We start from the raw sequence: 16,610 nt of genomic DNA, 5'->3' as shown, positions 1-16,610 counted from the left end.
TACAGTTCTAGAACACTCAGACATGTATCCATCACAGTAGCATTCTATACTGTTGAAGTACAGTTCTAGAACACTGACATGTATCCATCACAGTAGCATTCTATACTGTTGAAGTACAGTTCTAGAACACTGACATGTATCCATCACAGTAGCATTCTATACTGTTGAAGTACAGTTCTAGAACACTCAGACATGTATCCATCACAGTAGCATTCTATACTGTTGAAGTACAGTTCTAGAACACTGACATGTATCCATCACAGTAGCATTCTATACTGTTGAAGTACAGTTCTAGAACACTGACATGTATCCATCACAGTAGCATTCTATACTGTTGAAGTACAGTTCTAGAACACTGACATGTATCCATCACAGTAGCATTCTATACTGTTGAAGTACAGTTCTAGAACACTCAGACATGTATCCATCACAGTAGCATTCTATACTGTTGAAGTACAGTTCTAGAACACTGACATGTATCCATCACAGTAGCATTCTATACTGTTGAAGTACAGTTCTAGAACACTGACATGTATCCATCACAGTAGCATTCTATACTGTTGAAGTACAGTTCTAGAACACTGACATGTATCCATCACAGTAGCATTCTATACTGTTGAAGTACAGTTCTAGAACACTGACATGTATCCATCACAGTAGCATTCTATACTGTTGAAGTACAGTTCTAGAACACTCAGACAGTACATGTATCCATCACAGTAGCATTCTATACTGTTGAAGTACAGTTCTAGAACACTGACATGTATCCATCACAGTAGCATTCTATACTGTTGAAGTACAGTTCTAGAACACTCAGACATGTATCCATCACAGTAGCATTCTATACTGTTGAAGTACAGTTCTAGAACACTGACATGTATCCATCACAGTAGCATTCTATACTGTTGAAGTACAGTTCTAGAACACTCAGACATGTATCCATCACAGTAACATTCTATACTGTTGAAGTACAGTTCTAGAACACTCAGACATGTATCCATCACAGTAGCATTCTATACTGTTGAAGTACAGTTCTAGAACACTCAGACATGTATCCATCACAGTAGCATTCTATACTGTTGAAGTACAGTTCTAGAACACTCAGACATGTATCCATCACAGTAGCATTCTATACTGTTGAAGTACAGTTCTAGAACACTCAGACATGTATCCATCACAGTAGCATTCTATACTGTTGAAGTACAGTTCTAGAACACTCAGACATGTATCCATCACAGTAGCATTCTATACTGTTGAAGTACAGTTCTAGAACACTCAGACATGTATCCATCACAGTAGCATTCTATACTGTTGAAGTACAGTTCTAGAACACTGACATGTATCCATCACAGTAGCATTCTATACTGTTGAAGTACAGTTCTAGAACACTGACATGTATCCATCACAGTAGCATTCTATACTGTTGAAGTACAGTTCTAGAACACTCAGACATGTATCCATCACAGTAGCATTCTATACTGTTGAAGTACAGTTCTAGAACACTCAGACAGTACATGTATCCATCACAGTAGCATTCTATACTGTTGAAGTACAGTTCTAGAACACTGACATGTATCCATCACAGTAGCATTCTATACTGTTGAAGTACAGTTCTAGAACACTGACATGTATCCATCACAGTAACATTCTATACTGTTGAAGTACAGTTCTAGAACACTGACATGTATCCATCACAGTAGCATTCTATACTGTTGAAGTACAGTTCTAGAACACAGACATGTATCCATCACAGTAGCATTCTATACTGTTGAAGTACAGTTCTAGAACACTGACATGTATCCATCACAGTAGCATTCTATACTGTTGAAGTACAGTTCTAGAACACTGACATGTATCCATCACAGTAGCATTCTATACTGTTGAAGTACAGTTCTAGAACACTGACATGTATCCATCACAGTAACATTCTATACTGTTGAAGTACAGTTCTAGAACACTGACAGACAGTACATGTATCCATCACAGTAGCATTCTATACTGTTGAAGTACAGTTCTAGAACACTGACATGTATCCATCACAGTAGCATTCTATACTGTTGAAGTACAGTTCTAGAACACTGACATGTATCCATCACAGTAGCATTCTATACTGTTGAAGTACAGTTCTAGAACACTGACATGTATCCATCACAGTAGCATTCTATACTGTTGAAGTACAGTTCTAGAACACTGACATGTATCCATCACAGTAGCATTCTATACTGTTGAAGTACAGTTCTAGAACACTGACATGTATCCATCACAGTAGCATTCTATACTGTTGAAGTACAGTTCTAGAACACTGACATGTATCCATCACAGTAGCATTCTATACTGTTGAAGTACAGTTCTAGAACACTGACATGTATCCATCACAGTAGCATTCTATACTGTTGAAGTACAGTTCTAGAACACTGACATGTATCCATCACAGTAGCATTCTATACTGTTGAAGTACAGTTCTAGAACACTGACATGTATCCATCACAGTAGCATTCTATACTGTTGAAGTACAGTTCTAGAACACTCAGACAGTACATGTATCCATCACAGTAGCATTCTATACTGTTGAAGTACAGTTCTAGAACACTGACATGTATCCATCACAGTAGCATTCTATACTGTTGAAGTACAGTTCTAGAACACTCAGACATGTATCCATCACAGTAGCATTCTATACTGTTGAAGTACAGTTCTAGAACACTGACATGTATCCATCACAGTAGCATTCTATACTGTTGAAGTACAGTTCTAGAACACTCAGACATGTATCCATCACAGTAGCATTCTATACTGTTGAAGTACAGTTCTAGAACACTCTAGAACACTCAGACATGTATCCATCACAGTAGCATTCTATACTGTTGAAGTACAGTTCTAGAACACTCAGACATGTATCCATCACAGTAGCATTCTATACTGTTGAAGTACAGTTCTAGAACACTCAGACATGTATCCATCACAGTAGCATTCTATACTGTTGAAGTACAGTTCTAGAACACTCAGACATGTATCCATCACAGTAGCATTCTATACTGTTGAAGTACAGTTCTAGAACACTCAGACATGTATCCATCACAGTAGCATTCTATACTGTTGAAGTACAGTTCTAGAACACTGACATGTATCCATCACAGTAGCATTCTATACTGTTGAAGTACAGTTCTAGAACACTGACATGTATCCATCACAGTAGCATTCTATACTGTTGAAGTACAGTTCTAGAACACTGACATGTATCCATCACAGTAGCATTCTATACTGTTGAAGTACAGTTCTAGAACACTGACATGTATCCATCACAGTAACATTCTATACTGTTGAAGTACAGTTCTAGAACACTGACATGTATCCATCACAGTAGCATTCTATACTGTTGAAGTACAGTTCTAGAACACTGACATGTATCCATCACAGTAGCATTCTATACTGTTGAAGTACAGTTCTAGAACACTGACATGTATCCATCACAGTAGCATTCTATACTGTTGAAGTACAGTTCTAGAACACAGACATGTATCCATCACAGTAGCATTCTATACTGTTGAAGTACAGTTCTAGAACACTGACATGTATCCATCACAGTAACATTCTATACTGTTGAAGTACAGTTCTAGAACACTACTGTTGAAGACAGACATGTATCCATCACAGTAGCATTCTATACTGTTGAAGTACAGTTCTAGAACACTGACATGTATCCATCACAGTAGCATTCTATACTGTTGAAGTACAGTTCTAGAACACTGACATGTATCCATCACAGTAGCATTCTATACTGTTGAAGTACAGTTCTAGAACACTGACATGTATCCATCACAGTAGCATTCTATACTGTTGAAGTACAGTTCTAGAACACTCAGACATGTATCCATCACAGTAGCATTCTATACTGTTGAAGTACAGTTCTAGAACACTGACATGTATCCATCACAGTAGCATTCTATACTGTTGAAGTACAGTTCTAGAACACTGACATGTATCCATCACAGTAGCATTCTATACTGTTGAAGTACAGTTCTAGAACACTGACATGTATCCATCACAGTAGCATTCTATACTGTTGAAGTACAGTTCTAGAACACTGACATGTATCCATCACAGTAGCATTCTATACTGTTGAAGTACAGTTCTAGAACACTGACATGTATCCATCACAGTAACATTCTATACTGTTGAAGTACAGTTCTAGAACACTGACATGTATCCATCACAGTAGCATTCTATACTGTTGAAGTACAGTTCTAGAACACAGACATGTATCCATCACAGTAGCATTCTATACTGTTGAAGTACAGTTCTAGAACACTGACATGTATCCATCACAGTAGCATTCTATACTGTTGAAGTACAGTTCTAGAACACTCAGACATGTATCCATCACAGTAGCATTCTATACTGTTGAAGTACAGTTCTAGAACACTGACATGTATCCATCACAGTAACATTCTATACTGTTGAAGTACAGTTCTAGAACACTCAGACAGTACATGTATCCATCACAGTAGCATTCTATACTGTTGAAGTACAGTTCTAGAACACTGACATGTATCCATCACAGTAGCATTCTATACTGTTGAAGTACAGTTCTAGAACACTGACATGTATCCATCACAGTAGCATTCTATACTGTTGAAGTACAGTTCTAGAACACTGACATGTATCCATCACAGTAGCATTCTATACTGTTGAAGTACAGTTCTAGAACACTGACATGTATCCATCACAGTAGCATTCTATACTGTTGAAGTACAGTTCTAGAACACTGACATGTATCCATCACAGTAGCATTCTATACTGTTGAAGTACAGTTCTAGAACACTGACATGTATCCATCACAGTAACATTCTATACTGTTGAAGTACAGTTCTAGAACACTGACATGTATCCATCACAGTAACATTCTATACTGTTGAAGTACATTTGTTGATTGTTGTACATACCATTTAGTCATATGGACATCATCCAGAAGGATTCAGATGTTTGAGCAGTATAGGACAGAGGCCTATTCATCTCTCCCAGTCTTCCCCAACCAGATTTCCAGACTTCTCGAAGACAAGGTCTCATGCACCCTCTCATATAGCGTTCTTGTTTTCCTCCAGAACCACCACTCAGACCCAGGGTTGTTGTGCCTGGCGGATTTGTGTCCTCCGTCCACCACAGTCTTGAGCAGAGACATGACTGTCAGAATTCAAGGCTGTTTTCCTAGCTTCTTGAAGACTAGAGCGAGCTAGCTGGGAAATGAGGCTTTCCCCGAAGCCTGTTGGCAAGACCACTAATACGTCCTCCCCAAATGCTCAACACGCTCCTAGTTCCTGTTTTATTCCCTAAATGGGGGGTTACTATGTGGCAGTATCTCCTTTTCATAAAGATCCATCACTGAGTTTTTCTCCTTTGTTTTAGTTAGCTAGACTAACTAGACCAGCTAGACTAACTAGACCAGCTAGACTAACTAGACCAGCTAGACTAACTAGACCAGCTAGACCAGTTAGACCAGCTAGCAGTTAGACTAGCTAGACCAACTAGACTAAATAGCCTAGCTAGTCTAGCTAGACTAGCTAGACCAACTAGACCAGCTAGACTAACTAGACTAACTTTAGCTTAGCTTGTTTACCTATCTAATGGGGCGTAGCAAATTTATGAGGAAGCGTAGGGGGTGTTGCGCATGCTAATAGCGCACATACTGTATGAGAACCAATCAAAAAGTCTGTCTGATTTGAAATAACCTCCCCTTTTACAAGCCTGAGATACCAGACCAGTAAACCAGAGGCCAGCTACTCCACGTACTGAGGGGAAACACTGGCATATAGCATTTATTGTTACCGATCACACAGGTGTCAGAATGACTCTTTATAAGAGCTCAGTCTCTCCTAACAGACCATAATGTAACTGTCTGAATACCCTCTCAGTAACAACCTTTCCTGGTGTTTCCCAACAGGCATTGGGAAGGTGAAGCGGAAAACAGGGATGCGTGACACTGCCTCCAACGCAGACGCTGACATGTACTCCGACAACGGCGAGCGCCTGTACGACCTCAACCTGCCGGCGCTCGTCAAGTTCAGCTACACCGCCGAGCGGGAGGACGAGCTCTCGTTGGTCAAGGGCACCCACGTTATCGTCATGGAGAAGTGTAGCGACGGCTGGTGGCGTGGGGGCTACCAGGGGCGTTCCGGGTGGTTCCCCTCCAACTACGTGACAGAGGACGCAGACGGGACAGCGGGGGGAGGAGGTTTGGGAGACCCGGCAGGGTCGCTGCCGGAGAAGCTAGCAGCAGTGGTTCACAGTGTGTCTAACGGGAACCGGGTACTCCACACGGTGCAGGCGCTGTACCCTTTCAGCTCGGGGAACGACGAGGAGCTCAACTTTGAGAAGGGAGAGGTGATGGAGGTGGTAGAGAAACCAGACAACGACCCTGAGTGGTGGAAGTGCCGTAAAGCAGATGGACAGCTGGGACTAGTGCCTAAGAACTACGTCACTGTGCTGCCTCCCCAGCAGGACTCTACTACCCAGAATACCTCACCGGACCCCGCAGGGCCGCCCACGCCCGACTGTGACTACATCTCTCCGGCCACGGTGGGGCGGTTTGCTGGGAAGCCATGGTACTATGGCAAGGTGACGCGTCATCAGGCAGAGGTGGCTCTCAACCAGAGAGGAGTGGAGGGAGACTTCCTCATCAGAGACTCGGAGTCATCGGTGAGTCCTGACTGCTATCTATAACTCCATCTATATAACTCCATCTATACAGCCGTCTGTAGAGAGCTATACAGCCATCTATAGAGAACTATACAGCCTTCTATAGAGAGCTATACAGCCATCTATAGAGAACTATACAGCCATCTATAGAGAACTATACAGCCATCTGTAGAGAACTATACATCCATCTATAGAGAACTATACAGCCATCTGTAGAGAACTATACAGCCATCTATAGAGAACTATACAGCCATCTGTAGAGAACTATACAGCCATCTATAGAGAACTATACAGCCATCTGTAGAGAACTATACAGCCATCTATAGAGAGCTATACAGCCATCTGTAGAGAACTATACAGCCATCTGTAGAGAGCTATACAGCCATCTATAGAGAACTATACATCCATCTATAGAGAACTATACAGCCGTGAGCTTTACAGCCTTCTATAGAGAGCTATACAGCCATCTATACAGCTGTGAGCTATACCGCCTTCTATAGAGAACTATACAGCCATCTATACAGCTGTGAGCTATACAGCCTTCTATAGAGAGCTATACAGCCTTCTATAGAGAGCTATACAGCCATCTATAGAGCCGTGACCTATACAGCCTTCTATAGAGAGCTATACAGCCATCTATAGAGAGCTATACAGCCATCTATAGAGAGCTATACAGCCATCTATAGAGAGCTATACAGCCATCTATAGAGAGCTATACAGCCATCTATAGAGCTATACAGCTGTGAGCTATACAGCCTTCTATAGAGAACTATACAGCTGTGAGCTATACAGCCTTCTATAGAGAACTATACAGCCATCTATAGAGAGCTATACAGCCATCTATAGAGAGCTATACAGACTTCTATAGAGAGCTATACAGCCTTCTATAGAGAACTATACAGCTGTGAGCTATACAGCCTTCTATAGAGAACTATACAGCCATCTATAGAGAGCTATACAGCCATCTATAGAGAGCTATACAGACTTCTATAGAGAGCTATACAGCCTTCTATAGAGAGCTATACAGCCATCTATAGAGAACTATACCGCCTTCTATAGAGAACTATACAGCCATCTATAGAGAGCTATACAGCCATCTATAGAGAACTATACAGCCATCTATAGAGAACTATACAGCCATCTATAGAGAACTATACAGCCTTCTATAGAGAACTATACAGCCTTCTATAGAGAACTATACAGCCTTCTATAGAGAACTATACAGCATTCTATAGAGAACTATACACCCATCTGTAGCTCAGTGTAGACTTCCTCATCAGAGACATCCCACACTCATCTACAAGGTCTAGAGCAAACGATAGGTCATCTGTTTATCTCAACGTTTGAGTTGCCCGTCTGTCTTTACGTCTACAGCTCCATTACTACTCTGTCATGATCCTGACAGTTCAGCCTGTCTGCTGTCATCATTCCTGCATTGTGTTGACCTGAGGTGGTTAGTGTAATGTTGCTGTAGAGCGCTTAGACAGGGTGGAGGTATTAGTGGTGACATAAGGACTGTAGGAACAATGTCTGAGCTGGGGATTCATTTCATATCGCAGGATGATTAACAGCATCGCAGCTGAGACCTGAGTTTTAACTGTCTGCTCAGTTTACAACTTTTATTGACCCACTCTCTCCCTCTCTTCTCTCTCTCCCTCTTCTCTCCCTTCCTTCCCTCCCTCTTCTCTCTGTCTCCACCCTCCCTTCTCTCCCTCTTCTCTCTCTGTCTCCTCCCTCCCTTCTCTCCCTCTTCCCTCCCTTCCTTCCCTCCCTTCTCTCCCTCTTCTCTCTCTGTCTCCACCCTCTCTCCTCTCCCTCTTCTCTCTCGCTCTCTGCCTCCCCTCCTCCCTTCTCTCCCTCTTCCCTCCCTTCCTTCCCTCTCTCCTCTCCCTCTTCTCTCTGTCTCCACCCTCCCTTTTCTCCCTCTTCTCTCTCTTTCTGTTTCTCTCCCCCCTCCCTCCCCCCTCTCTCCTCCCTCCCTTCCCTCTCTCCTCTCCCTCTTCTCTCTCGCACTCTGCCTCCCCTCCTCCCCTCCCTCTCTCTTTCTGTTTCTCTCTCCCCCTCCCTCCCTGTCTACCCTCCTCCCTCTTTCTCTCTCTTTCTGTTTCTCTGTCTCCACCCTCCCTTTTCTCCCTCTTCTCTCTCTTTCTGTTTCTCTCCCTCCCCTCTCTCCTCCCTCCCTCCCTTCCCTCTCTCCTCTCCCTCTTCTCTCTCGCACTCTGCCTCCCCCCCTCCCCTCCCTCTCTTTCTGTTTCTCTCTCCCCCTCCCTCCCTGTCTACCCTCCTCCCTCTTTCTCTCTCTTTCTGTTTCTCTGTCTCCCCCTCCCTCCCTTCTCTCTCTCTCTCCCACCCTTCCCCTGCTTTCCTCCCACCAGCCCAGTGATTTCTCCATCTCTCTGAAGGCCCAGGGGAAGAACAAGCATTTCAAGGTTCAGTTGAAGGATGGTTTGTACTGCATTGGCCAGAGGAAGTTCAGTTCTCTGGAGGACTTGGTGGATCACTACAAGAAGGCTCCTATCTTCACCAGCGAGCAGGGAGACAAGCTCTACCTAGTTAAGGCCCTGGCTGCCTCTTGATCACACACTCTTAAACACACACACACACATAATGACAAACTTTAACACCTCACAAGGACTTCCTATGTGCCGGGAGCCGTGATCATTCCATTAGGAAAGGGGGAGGAAGAGAGAAAAAGAGAAGTGGAGAGGGAGAAAAGGACATTGGACTCTCCCTTTATGTAAATCATCCTATCTTACCCAGATCACCTCAGTTACTTCTTCTAGGTCATAATGCCATCTTCTAGATATAGGCTGTTTCTGTTTATAATATATATATATACATATATATTCTTTTAAGTTTCTTTTTAAAAAAATAAAAAAGTGATGTTTTGAACTCAAAACAACAAGGAGTCGTAGTGATGAGGCGGTTTGGTCGTTGGTCGTCGTTGGTCGCCTAGCAACACATTTCAACGGACTTGTTGTGCCGTTGTCGGTCGTAACTCTTTCAACGTCGTACAACACATGATATGTGGTGGACAATAATCCACACTTCTCCTAACTGCTCAACCTAAATAAAAATGATTAAGTGACCAAAGTTTATTGATTGGTTTAATTTCACCCATCATAGTTATTGATACACTATATGTACAGCAGGATGTCCCTCCATATTAGTGGATTTCAACCCGTTGCTGACAGGTGGATAAAATCGAGCACACAGCCATGCAATCTCCATAGACAAACATTGTCAGTAGAATGAAGAGCTCAGTGACACCGCCACCTTTCCAACAAGTCAGTTCATCAAATGTCTGCCCTGCTAGAGCTGCATTAATGAATTCATTCAATGTTATTTTTGTTCAAGAAAAATAATGTGAGGTAGAAATCAATACATAACAATAAATAAGATTATCCAAACCATAATTACAGAGCAGTAAAATACTATACCTACAGTATGTGCTGTTATTGTGAAGTGGAATCGGCTAGGAGCAACAACGGCTCAGCCGCGACGTGGTAGGCCACACAAGCTCACAGAACGGGACCACCAAGCGCGTTACAATCTTCTGTTCTCGGTTGCAACACTCACCACCGAGTTCCAAACTGCCTCTGGTAGCAACGTCAGCACAAAACTGTTCGTCGGGAGCTTCATGAAATGGTTTTCCATGGCCGAGCAGCCGCTCACAAGCCGAAGATCACCATGCGCAATGCCAAGCATCAGCTGGAGTGGTGTAAAGCTCGCCGCCATTGGACTTTGGAGCAGTGGAAACACGTTCTCTGGAGTGATGAATCACACTACACCAATCTGGTAGTGTAATGGATGAAGTTGGGTGTGGCGGATGCTAGGAGAATGCTTCCTGCCCCAATGCACAGTGACAACTTTAAAGTTTGGTGGAGGAGGACTAGTGGTCTGGGGCTGTTTTTCATGGTTCGAGCCCTTTAGTTCCAGTGAAGGGAAATCTTAACGCTACAGCATACAATGACATTCTAGATGATTCTTTGCTCCCAACTTAGTGACTACAGTTGGGGGAAGGCCCTTTCCTGTTTCAGCATGACAATACCTCCGTGTTGTTGGAGGATGATTTGGGCTACGGGGGGAAGGCCCTTTCCTGTTTCAGCATGACAATGCCCTCGTGTTGTTGGAGGATGATTTGGAGGAGAGGAGAGAACAGGAGAGGAGAGAACAGGAGAGGAGAGGAGGGAACAGGAGAGGAGAGAACAGGAGAGGAGAGGAGAGAACAGGAGAGGAGAGGAGGGAACAGGAGAGGAGGGAACAGGAGAGGAGAGGAGGAACAGGAGAGGAGAGGGAACAGGGAGAGGAGGGAGGGAGGAACAGGAGAGGAGAGAACAGGAGAGGAGAGAACAGGAGAGGAGAGAACAGGAGAGGAGAGGAGAGGAGAGGGGAGGGAGGAGAGAACAGGAGAGGAGGGAACAGGAGAGGAGGAGAACAGGAGGAGAGGAGAGGAGAGGAGAGAACAGGAGAGGAGAGAACAGGAGAGGAGAGAACAGGAGAGGAGGGAACAGGAGAGGAGGGAACAGGAGAGGAGAGGAGGGAACAGGAGAGGAGGGAACAGGAGAGGAGGGAACAGGAGAGGAGGGAACAGGAGAGGAGGAGAGAACAGGAGAGGAGAGAACAGGAGAGGAGAGGAGAGAACAGGAGAGAACAGGAGAGGAGGGAACAGGAGAGGAGGGAACAGGAGAGGAGGGAGGAGGGAACAGGAGAGGAGAACAGGAGAGGGAACAGGAGAGGAGAGGAGGGAACAGGAGAGGAGAGGAACAGGAGGGAGAGGAGAGAGAACAGGAGAGGAGAGAACAGGAGAGGAGAGGGAGAACAGGGAGGAGGGAGAGGAGAGGAGGGAACAGGAGAGGAGGGAACAGGAGAGGAGGGAACAGGAGAGGAGAGAACAGGAGAGGAGAGAACAGGAACAGGGAGAGGAACAGGAGAACAGGAGAGGAGAGAACAGAGAGGAGAGGAGGAGAGAACAGGAGAGGAGAGAGGAGAGGAGGGAACAGGGAGAGGAGGAGGAGAGAACAGGAGAGGAGAGAGGAGAGGGGAACAGGAGAGGAGGGAGGGAGGGAGGGAACAGGAGAGGAGAGAACAGGAGAGGAGAGAACAGGAGAGGAGAGAACAGGAGAGGAGAGAACAGGAGAGGAGAGAAAGGGGAGAGGAGAGGAGAGAACAGGAGAGGAGGGAACAGGAGAGGAGAGAACAGGAGAGGAGAGGAGAGGAGAGAACAGGAGAGGAGAGGAGGGAACAGGAGAGGAGAGAGAGAACAGGAGAGGAGAGAACAGGAGAGGAGAGAACAGGAGAGGAGAGAACAGGAGAGGAGAGGAGGGAACAGGAGAGGAGAGGAGAGAACAGGAGAGGGAGAGGAGAGAACGGGAGAGGAGAGGAGAGAACGGGAGAGGAGAGAACAACGAGGAGAGAGAGGAGGAACACGGGAGAGGGAACAGGAGAGGAGAGAACAGGAGAGGAGAGGAGGAGAGGAGACAGGAGAGGAGAGGGAGGGAGGAGGGGGAACGGGAGAGGAGAGGAGGGAACAGGAGAGGAGGGAGGGAGGGGAGAGAGAACAGGAGAGGAGAGGAGGAGGGAGAGAACAGGAGAGGAGGGAGAGGGGAGGAGAGGAGAGAGGGAGCAGGAGAGGAGGGAGGGAGGAGGAAGGAGAGGAGGGAGAACAGGGAGAGGAGAGAGGAGAGGGAGGAGAGGAGGGAACAGGAGGAGAGGAGAGGAGAGAGGAGAGGAGAGGGAGGAGAGAACGGGAGAGGAGGGAACAGGAGAGGAGAGGAGAGGGAGAGGAGAGGAGAGAACAGGGAGGAGGGAACAGGAGGAGAGGGAGAGAGAGGGACAGGAGAGGAGAGGAGAGGAGAGGGAGACAGGAGAGGAACAGGAGAGGAGAGGAGAGAACAGGAGAGGAGAGGAGAGGGAACAGGAGAGGGAGGAGAGGAGAGAACGGGAGAGAGGAGAGGGAGGGAACAGGAGAGGAGAGGAGGGAACAGGGAGAGGAGAGGAAGGAGGAGAGGGAGAGAGGAGAAAAGGAGAGGAGAGAGAACGGGAGAGAGGAGAGAACAGGAGAGAGAGAGAGGAGGAGAGAACGGGAGGGAGAGGAGAGGGAACAGGAGAGGAGAGAACAGGAGAGGAGAGGGAGAGAGGAGAGGAGAGAAGGGAAGGAGAGGAGAGAACAGGAGAGGGGGAGAACAGGGAGAGAGAACAGGAGAGGAGGGAACGGGAGAGGAGAGGAGGGAACAGGAGAGAGAGGAGGGAACAGGAGAGGAGAGAGGAGAGGAGAGAACAGGAGAGGGAGGAGGGAACAGGAGAGGAGAGAACAGGAGAGGAGGGAACGGGAGAGGGAGAGAGAGGGAACAGGAGAGAGAGAGGAGAGGAGGGAACAGGAGAGGAGGGAACAGGAGAGGAGGAGAACAGAGAGGAGGAGAGGAGAGAACAGGAGAGGAGAGGAGAGGAGAGAGGGAGGAGAGAACAGGAGAGGAGGAAGGGAGAGGAGAGAACAGGAGAGGAGAGAACAGGAGAGGAGAGAGGAGAGGGAGAAGGGAGAACAGGAGAGGGAGAGAACAGGGAGAGGAGAGAACAGGAGAGGAGAGGAGGGAACAGGAGAGGAGAGGAGAGGAGGGAACAGGGAGAGGAGAGGAGAGAACAGGAGAGGAGAGGAGAACAGGAGAGGGGAACAGGAGAGGAGAGGAGAGGAGGGAACAGGGAGAGAGGAGAGGAGGAGAGGGGAACAGGAGAGGAGAGAACAGGGAGGGGAACAGGGAGGGGAGAGGAGGGAACAGGAGAGGAGGGAGGGAACAGGAGAGGAGGAACAGGAGAGGAGAGGAGGGAACAGGAGAGAGGAGAGAGGAACAGGGAGGAGAGGAGGGAACAGGAGAGAGGAGGAGGAGGGAACAGGAGAGGAGAGGGAACAGGAGAGGAGGGAACAGGAGAGGAGAGGAGGGAACAGGAGAGGAGAGGAGAGAAGAGGGAGGAGAGGAGAGGAGGGAACAGGAGAGGAGAGAGGAGGGAACAGGAGAGGAGAGGAGGGAACAGGAGAGGAGAGGAGGGAACAGGAGAGGAGAGGAGAGGAGGAGGAGAGGAGGGAACAGGAGAGGAGGGAACAGGAGAGGAGAGGAAGGAGGGAGAGGAGGGAGGGAACAGGGGAGGAGAGGAGGGAAGGGAGGGAGGAGAGAGAGAACAGGAGAGGGAGAGAACAGGAGAGGAGAGGAGGGAAGAGGAGAGAGGAGAGGAGGGAACAGGAGAGGAGGGGAGAGGAGGGAACAGGAGGAGGGAACAGGAGAGGAGAGGAGAGGAGGGAACAGGAGAGGAGAGGAGAGGGAGAGGAACAGGAGAGGGAGAACAGGAGAGGAGAACAGGAGAGGAGAGAACAGGGAGAGGAGGAGAGGAGGAACAGGAGAGGAGAGAACAGAGAGGAGAGAGGAGAGAACAGAAGAGGAGAGGAGGGAACAGGGAGAGGAGGGAGGAGAGGGGAACAGGAGAGGAGAGAACAGGAGAGGAGAGGAGGGAACAGGAGAGGAGAGGAGAGGAGAGAACAGGAGAGGACAGGAACAGGAGAGGAGAGGAGGGAACAGGAGAGGAGGGGGAACAGGAGAGAGAGAGGAGAGAGGAGAGGGAGGGAACAGGAGAGGAGAGAGGAGAGGAACAGGAGAGGAGAGGAGGGAACAGGAGAGGAGAGAACAGGAGGAGAGGAGGAGGGAACAGGAGAGGAGAGGAGGGAGGGAGAGGAGAGGAGAGGGAGGGAACAGGAGAGGAGAGGAGGAACAGGAGAGGAGAAGAGGAGAGGAGAGGAGAGGAACAGGAGAGGAGAGGAGAGAACGGGAGAGGAGAGGAGGGAACAGGAGAACAGGAGAGGAGGGAACAGGAGAGGAGAGGAGGGAACAGGAGAGGAGGGAACAGGAGAGGGAGAGAGAACAGGAGAGGAGGGAACAGGAGAGGAGAGGAGGGAACAGGGAGGAGGAGGAGAGGAGGGAACAGGAGAGGAGAGGAACAGGAGAGGAGAGGAGGGAGAACAGGAGGGAGAGGAGAGAGGAGGGAACAGGAGGAGAGGAGAGAGGAGAGGAGGGAACAGGAGAGGAGGGAACAGGAGAGGAGAGGAGAGGAGGGAACAGGAGAGGAGAGGAGGGAACAGGAGAGGAGGGAACAGGAGAGGAGAGAACAGGAGAGGAGAGAACAGGAGAGGAGAGAACAGGAGAGGAGAGAACAGGAGAGAGGGAGAGGAGAGAACAGGAGGGAGAGAGAGGAGAGAACAGGAGAGAGGGAACAGGAGAGAGGGGAACAGGAGAGGAGAGGAGAACAGGGAGAGGAGAACAGGAGAGGAGAGAACGGGAGAGGAGAGGAGAGAGAACGGGAGAGGAGAGGAGGGAACGGGAGAGGAGAGGAGGGAACAGGAGAGGAGAGGGAGGGAACAGGAGAGGAGAGGAGGGAACAGGAGAGGAGAGAACAGGAGAGAGAGAACAGGAGAGGAGAACAGGAGAGGAGAGAACAGGAGAGAGAGAGGAGAGGGAGAGAACAGGAGAGGAGAGAACAGGAGAGGAGAGAACAGGAGGAGAGGGAGGAGGAGAGGGAGAGAGGGAGGAGGAGAGAGGAGAGGAGGGAACAGGGGAACAGGAGAGAGAGGAGAACAGGAGAGAGAGAGAACAGGAGAGGGAGGAGAGGAGAACAGGAGAGGAGAGAACAGGAGGAGAGGAGACAGAGGAGAGAGGAACAGGAGAGGAGAGGAGGGAACAGGAGAGGAGAGGAGGGAACAGGAGAGAGGAGAGGAGAACAGGAGAGGAGAGGAGAGAACAGGAGAGGAGAGGAGAGAACGGGAGAGGAGAGGAGAAAACGGGAGAGGAGAGGAGGGAAAAGAGGAGAGGAGGGAACAGGGAGGAGAAGAGGAGGGAAGAGGAGAGGAGAGAACAGGAGAGGGAGAGGAGAGGAGAGAACAGGAGAGGGAGAGGAGAGGAGGAAGGGAGAGGAGAGGAGAGAACGGGAGAGGAGAGAGAACAGGGAGAGGAGAGAGGAGGAGGGAACAGGAGGAGGAGAGGAGGGAACAGGAGAGGAGAGGGAGGGAACAGGGAGAGGAGGGAGGGAACAGGAGAGGAGAGGAGAACAGGAGGAGGGGAACAGGAGAGGAGAGAGGAGAGGAGGGAACAGGAGAGGAGAGAGGAGGGACAGGAGAGGGGAGGGAGAGAGGAGGGAACAGGGGAGAGGAGAGGGAGAACAGGAGAGGAGGAACAGGAGAGGAGAGAACAGGAGAGGAGAGAGGGAACAGGAGAGGAGAGGAGGGAACAGGAGGGAGAGGAGGGAGGAGAGGAAGGAGGGAGAGGAGAGGAGAGAACAGGAGAGGAGAGGAGGGAGGGAGGAGGAGGGAGAGAGGAGAGGAGAGGAGGGAACGGGAGAGGAGAGGGAGGGAACAGGGGAGGGAGAGGAGAGGAGGGAACGGGAGAGAGGGAGAGGAGAACAGGGGAGAGGAACAGGAGAGGGAGAGAAGGGGAGAGGAGGGAGGAGAGGGAGGAACAGGAGGGAGAGGAGGGAGGGAACAGGAGAGGGGAGAGGAGAGGAGGAACAGGGAGAGGAGAGGAGGGAGGAGGGAGGGGGAGAGGAGAGGAGGGAACAGGAGAGGAGAGAACAGGAGAGGAGGGAGAGGGAGAGGAGGGAACAGGAGAGGGAGAGGAGAGGAGGGAACAGGAGAGGAGAGGAGAGGAGAGGAGGGAACAGGAGAGGAGAGGAGGGAGCAGGAGAGGAGAGGAGGGAGCAGGAGGGGAGAGGAGGGAGCAGGAGAGGCGAGGAGGGAGCAGGAGAGGAGGGAGCAGGAGAGGAGGGAACAGGAGAGGAGAGGAGGGAACCGGAGAGGAGAGGTGGGAACAGAAGAGGAGAGAGGAGAGGAGGGAACAGGAGAGGAGAGGAGAGGAGGGAACAGGAGAGGAGAAGAGGGAACA

General features: G+C 48.5%; 1 protein-coding gene across 3 annotated transcripts in view; it reads left to right on the top strand.

The window, feature by feature from the left end:
* The window catches only part of LOC123991461 (cytoplasmic protein NCK1-like), a 159,642-nt gene extending 149,865 nt beyond the window's left edge, over positions 1-9,777 (top strand). For all 3 annotated transcript variants that reach the window (XM_046293078.1, XM_046293077.1, XM_046293079.1), the window contains 2 exons: positions 5,939-6,693; positions 9,069-9,777. In XM_046293078.1, the coding sequence (XP_046149034.1) occupies positions 5,939-6,693; positions 9,069-9,269 (956 nt within the window). In that variant the 3' untranslated portion in view covers positions 9,270-9,777. The remainder of the gene's footprint in view (positions 1-5,938; positions 6,694-9,068) is intronic.
* The last annotated feature ends 6,833 nt before the right edge of the window (positions 9,778-16,610 follow it).

This window comes from Oncorhynchus gorbuscha, linkage group LG12 (genome assembly GCF_021184085.1).
Source record: "Oncorhynchus gorbuscha isolate QuinsamMale2020 ecotype Even-year linkage group LG12, OgorEven_v1.0, whole genome shotgun sequence".
Taxonomy (NCBI): domain Eukaryota; kingdom Metazoa; phylum Chordata; class Actinopteri; order Salmoniformes; family Salmonidae; genus Oncorhynchus; species Oncorhynchus gorbuscha.
The sequence above is the reverse complement of the archived record's forward strand: the minus strand, read 5'-3'. Positions and strand labels throughout refer to the sequence as shown.